Here is a 6560-nt window from a genome sequence, read left to right as displayed (position 1 = left end):
CCAGTGGCGCTAATCGCTATAACAGCTGTATCCTAGACACCGGATTGCCGGTTTGAGTCCCAGCTGGGGCAACATATTTTCCCATCCTTTATCCTTTTTTTCCTGCATTTAGTATGTATTATTTTTAATTTTTTAAACTTTTTACTTTTAATTTTAATTTTTAAATGTCTTTTTATCTTTGAATTTCTTATTATTTTGTATTGTTGCTGTTGGGATGGGGATGGCATGAGAGTGGCATGCGATAGGCATGGGATGCCGAACTGGGATCGCGGTGCGATGGGATTGGATAGGATGTGATGGCATGGTTATGGATGGCATGCGATGGCATGGCATGGCAATGGCATCGCATTGGCAATGGCCATGGCGGCATATCATGCATGATTTATATGCTCTGATGAACATGTCGAAACGTGTCAATCAATGCTCTCAAACCATAATGCCCCAGTAAGCCAATGGATAAAGGAAATCGGACTCCTAAACCATTGATTATGGCGTTCGAATCCCACCTGCTGGAAATGCTTTTGTTTCTTTAGTTTTGCGACTGTTTAATATGTACTTCTGCCACTTACCGCTTAATATCAAAATTTACAAATTTTTTACTACATTTAAAACATTTAGTAAAAATCCAGACCTAAACTGCGATGATAATAATGCGCAAACTGACGGGAAGCACTTCACGGAAGCCTATGTAGTTACAGATCAAATATTATTTTATATTTTTTATATTATTTTATTTTATTATTTTTTAGCTATTTTTACTTTTTTATTTTAAATGTCTTTTATGCTTTTGATATTTTTTATTATTTTTTACTGTTTGGGATGAATGGGCATGGCATTGCGATGGCATGCCGATAGGATGGCATGGCATGGCATGGCAATGGCATGCATGGCATGGTGGGGCCATGGCCATGGATGGCCATGGGATGGACTGGGGTGCGATGGAATGGGATGGGATGCATAGGCATGGAGATGGAATGGGATGCGATGAGATTGGGATGGGATGGGATGCGTGGGCGATCGGATGGGAATGCGGATGGGATGCGGATGGGATGGAATGGATGGATGCATTGATGCATGGATGGATGCATGGATAGATAGATAGTTAGATTTGTTTGGGTATTCTCCTTTCAACAGCGCGGTCACCAACTGAGTACACGCCACTGATTTGTCCCGGCAACGCCCGGTATCCCGCTAGTAATATATATTAATATATATATAAAATATATATATATATCGTTGTATCTTTGTATCTTGTATATATATATATATTATATATATATAATATATAATGATGGTGTGTGTGTGTTGTGTGTGTGTGTGTGTGTGGTGTGTGTGTGTTGTGTGGTGTTGGCGGTGCGTGTGCGTGTGCGGCGGTGTGCCGTGCGGCTGTGCGTGTGCGTGTGCGTATAACAGCATATGAGCGATTACCGGCGCATCAGCATAGCGTAATAGGCGTATATGCGCGGGGGTGGTGGGGTTAACAGCTGTATACATCAAGAGCGTATTAAGAAGGTCCTTCTATTTATACCGCTCTGATATGCCCAGTACATATGCCACAGTAACAGGCGGCGCGCGATAGACTGCCCTAGACTGACTAGACTCTTTTAATTTACTCTACTTCAACTTGATTAGCACGGCGGTGTCAATGACGCCTAACCTCCGACAGGTAGGGTCTGTTTCGCGGTGCTTTACGGCAGCTGGATATGGCGTTATGAAAGCTGCGTCGCAGTCCTAGGATGGCGCGCTTACGGCCGATCGCCTGCGCTTACGTAAAGATTTTTCGCGATGTGCCACTGATCCTCGATCTATAATAATTATAGAGATCTAGTAGATGTGGCGCGTTTGGTCCGTATGCTTATCGCTGCGCGTATGGGCCGCATAGATATTTAATAAACGAAAATTGGAAACTCCTTGTTTGAAATCAGAAATTGAGTGTGAAATTGGAAATTCGAGTTTAAAAATTTGGTTTGAAATTGGAATCGAGTTTGAAAGTGGAAATCGATTTGAAATTGAAAAAAAAAAAAAAAAACAAAAAATTAAGTTTTGAAATTGGAAATGGCGAGTTTGAAATTAGAAATCAAGTTTGAATTGGAAATCGAATTTGAAATTTGGAAATCAGAGGTTTGGAATTAGGTTTAAAATTGGATTCTTTTGAATACAAATTTTTTTTATAAGTATAACGCCGTATAGACCGTGATTGAATATACCGTGGTAGCGCTCGCTGGCATTGGTCCATGAGAACAGATATAATAATACATTGTCTCAGCAATATATACAATGTATACAGTCATCAGGAGATACATGTCAATGTACTGATGGCCACAAGATTTGCTGGGCTGTGCGATGTGGGCCACTGATTCTCGATTCTATAATAATATTATAGAGCTATCAGCTAGATGTGGCGGCGTTTGGGTCCGATGTATCGTGGCGCGTATGGGCCGCATAATATTTAACAAACGGAAAATTGGAAGATCGATTTGAAATCAGAAGATTGAGTGTAAATTGGAAATCGAGTTTAAAATTTGGTTTGAAATTGCGAAATCGAGTTTGAAAGTGGAAATCGAGTTTGAATTAGAAAAGTTAAGTTTTGAAATTTCGAAATCAGAGTTTGAAATTAGAAATTTCAAAGTTTGAAATTGGAAATTCGAATTTGAAATTGCGAATATCGCAGGTTTGGAACATTAGCGTTTTAAATTGATATTGGAATCAAATTTTTTTTAAGTATCAACCGCGTATAACTGGTAGTGAATATAACCGTGGTAGCGCCTCCTGCATTGGTCCTGAGAACAATATAATAATACATTGTTCTCAGCAATATATACAATGTATACATGTCATCAGGAGTACATGTCATGTATACATTGTTCTCAGCAGTGTTCTCAGCATTGCTACCTAGTATTCCCTTAGGTATTATCAGGAGTGTATCAATATTGATACACTCCTGGTATTATTACCTCGATCTTATAACACTCTCCTAGTTATTATTTAAAGCTCTTGATCACACATATGATATCATATGATATACTAGATACAATAATGTAACCCAAACCCTATCCTCTTGGGTTTGGGTTACATTATTGTATCTAATGATATACGTGCTCAATCTCCTCTCGTATCAATCTGAGGTTTGTTGTGCAAGCGTGTGCGTATATTTTGCCGGCTATGGTTAGACGATTCCTATGGACGATTGGAGTCCCCTAACGCCAGATGGCAGCAATGCATATCCGGTAACAGATTTAACGTTTATGGCTTTATGCGTGTCGTGTTAGCATTGTCGTCTATGCATAGATTATTAGATACAAACACACCAACACTACAGTGCTTTTTCTGTGTTTGTATATATCTATGGTCTATGATATGTCAAGATTGGCAAGATAGCCAAGACCCCGAAGAAGAGCCCTGTCGATTTTAAAGTCTACATTTGAATGACGGCTGGGGACCCAAACAACTACTACTACTACTACTACTAGGATTCTGCCACAATTGGCCCCTTAGTCCTTACCCTGTCACCTGTGTTCTTTGATTTTTTTTCCGATTTCCAGTACATTCTGGGTGTTTCTCTATGCTGAAGAGTTTTCGACGACGAACATGAATGATGAAAACAGAACAGTGTGGATTGGAAATATATCGCGAGAGGTTGATGAAGAATTGTTGTTCGAACTGTTCCTGCAGGTACCTCGCTTCTTTACTTCGAGTACCAGTTCGCCTTGACCGAATAATTCTGTCCCATATAACCTTTTTATATTTTGGTGAGGGTTATATTGGGACAGAACGGGGTTCATTGAAATTTCGTGAGATCGCATGCAAAATGCATGCGCTGCGAATGTGGCTCGTACGCCGCTATTGGCGCAAAAAAAAACCTACCGTTCCCTTCTACATGACGTTCCCTTGCTACTGGTATGTGTATACATTCACTTCAATCGTTATTCACTTCTTAAAAGATCGTTTTTCAGAAACCCCGCTTCATTTAACTTTAGTAAATTGTGTTCGCCATTTACAAACAATCAGACCAATCAGAGCAAGGCTTACAATAGCCCCTGGTTCTCGCTTGTATCTGTGGCGCTGCAGGAGGTCTGATAGACTCACTCTGATTGGTCTGATTGTTTTTAAATGGCGAAAATAATTTAGTAAATTAAATGAAGCGGGATTTCTGAAAAACAATCTTTTAAGAAGTGAATAACGATTGAAGTGAATGTATACACATATCAGTAGCAAGGTAAAGCCATGTAGAAGGGAACGGTAGGTTTTTTTCCGCGCCAATAGCGGCGTACGGGCCGCATTCGCAGCGCATGCATTTTGCATGCGATCTCACGAAATTTCAAGGAACCCCGTTGTCCCAATAACCATCTCCAAAATATAAAAAAGGTTATATGGGACAGAATTATTTGGTCTACAGTTCGCCTATTCCATAATAGAAGTTCATAGGCATAGAGTCCATAATAGAAAATTCTATTTTCATAAATTAATAATTCAGATTTAAATTCAGAATCAAATTGCAATTCAGAATTTATTTTCATTAATTTAAAAAATAATAAATTCCTATTATGAACTCTTGATATAGATATTTGGAGCCCGTTGTCAGAAACAAAATTAGTCTTGACATTAGTCTTAACAATAACATTTTCTCGTAGACCGTCGACAGCGCTTTGTTTCGTATTGTTATCAGGAAATCTGCTACGATTTTTCATTCAGGTAACTTCGCAGCATTTCTGTCGACGGTCTAAGAGAAAAAGTTAATGTTAAGACTAATGTTAAAACGATCATTGCGAGAATTTTGCTCAGAAAAACGAAATATAGCTGAATATAGTCTCACCTGACAGCGAAAATATCACTGATTACACCAACATTCAAAACACCAATATTTTATGCAGTTATAGCATAGAAAAATTGATTTGACCACATCATACCAGCAATACATTTTTTCGAGTCAAGACTTTCAAAAATCACAAATGGCGTCTCAAACAAGCGCACATAATTAAAACAAAGGGGCATCTATTTGTGTGTGATAAGTATTCTCGCTGGCGGTACGCAACGAGGATTTGATCCACTTCTCTCTCCGTCTTCGTTATAGTCCCTAGGACTTTTGAAGACTAATATTTATGAGGTTACAACTTACACTCTTGTTTGTGTTATGCTACTATATGCACCTCTGTGTTTACATCTGACCAAAAATATCTCCGGTGCGATTTTTGCATTACTGTACCCTTGTTGACGTCTCGCGGTACCGCGAGAAAGTGCGAGATATGACCGCGAAAATCAACAAGAGAACGCAAAATTGTAATCGTGCATGATTTTTTCTTTGCATGCGGTTCTAAGACATTTTATTGTTATTTCAAACAATTACTGTTACTCAAGCAACAACGGTAGGCATCATGAGAGTGAGAATAAACACTAAAAAATGCTGAAAAAAACTCGCAATGATCGCTTTAAGACTAATTTTGTTTCTGACAACAGGCCCCTGTATTCTAATATATATCTATGACATCACGCACGCCGCTGTGCATAAACAACAAGAATATAGAGAACTCTATTGAATAGGCGAAAGAGAATAAAAGAACATTAAGACATTGGTAGGAAATACATTTCGTGTTTATATTTAACATGTGTTTTTCTCTTCAGGCAGGGCCTCTAGAAAGTGTCAAGATAGCAAAAGATGGGAGTGGATTACAACGCACTTTCGGATTTGCCATCTTCAAGCATGAGCAGTCTGTTCCATATACCGTCGACTTGCTCAATAATGTGACGCTGTGTGGACGATCACTTATCGTAAAGGCAAGACAATTACAACAGTCACCAGCAGATTCATCCTACGAAACACTTTCTCGCCAAAACAGACTCCCGCAGGCCGTGTCTTTGGGGCAAAATTACCTTTTAGGACAGAGCATCCCTGGAGCTGGCATGCCATATAGACAGATGCAGCCAAATTGTTCCCAGTTTCAAGGGATGTCAAGGAATTTTGTCATGAGCCCTCAAGCGGCAATAGCATATTATTATCAAATGGCATACCAGCAGAGACCTAATGTCACACCATCTGGCTACTGGGGTTAAGTACTTTCTGGGATTTATCGTACCACAGCCACACTTTTTGCTATCTTTCAATGAATGAGAGCATTGCATGTTAATGCAAGCTATATTTTGCATTAATATATTGTGACCAGATGCAACTGCAGTAATGGCAGCTTGTGGGCACAATTGTTAACCCCACAGCAATATGTTTAATCATAGTGGAAAAATACATCATTCATTTAATAATATTGGAAAGTTGTGAGTTGGATGCACTCTCATCCAAAATGCAGTCGTGCCATGTTTTACAGAAAAGTGATTGCGAGTTTTAGACCATAGATTTCAGTCCAGCACGTTGTGATATGCAATATAAATAGTTACACCAAATGTAAATGAGGACATTTCCTGACTTCCCATTAATCAATGAAATTGCCAATTCAGCCAATTCGGCCATTTTTGCCATTCACATGATGAAGTGTGCTTTTCCTGTATATTTGTGTACATGTTTGTACATCAGACGTCACTTGTATAGTAAACCTGTTGATGAATTATTGACA

The 6560-nt window shown here is 39.1% G+C and overlaps 1 protein-coding gene across 1 annotated transcript; it reads left to right on the top strand.

Moving 5' to 3' along the window:
- The first annotated feature begins 3258 nt into the window (after nucleotides 1–3258).
- LOC106812779 (splicing regulator RBM11-like) lies at nucleotides 3259–6560 on the top strand. Its single transcript, XM_014816751.1, has 2 exons — nucleotides 3259–3672; nucleotides 5620–6560. The coding sequence occupies exons 1-2, from the start codon at nucleotides 3589–3591 to the stop codon at nucleotides 6046–6048; spliced, it is 513 nt and encodes a 170-aa protein (XP_014672237.1). The 5' UTR covers nucleotides 3259–3588; the 3' UTR covers nucleotides 6049–6560.

This window comes from Priapulus caudatus, unplaced genomic scaffold, assembly GCF_000485595.1.
Source record: "Priapulus caudatus unplaced genomic scaffold, Priapulus_caudatus-5.0.1 Scaffold686, whole genome shotgun sequence".
Lineage (NCBI taxonomy): Eukaryota > Metazoa > Priapulida > Priapulimorpha > Priapulimorphida > Priapulidae > Priapulus > Priapulus caudatus.
The sequence above is the reverse complement of the archived record's forward strand: the minus strand, read 5'-3'. Positions and strand labels throughout refer to the sequence as shown.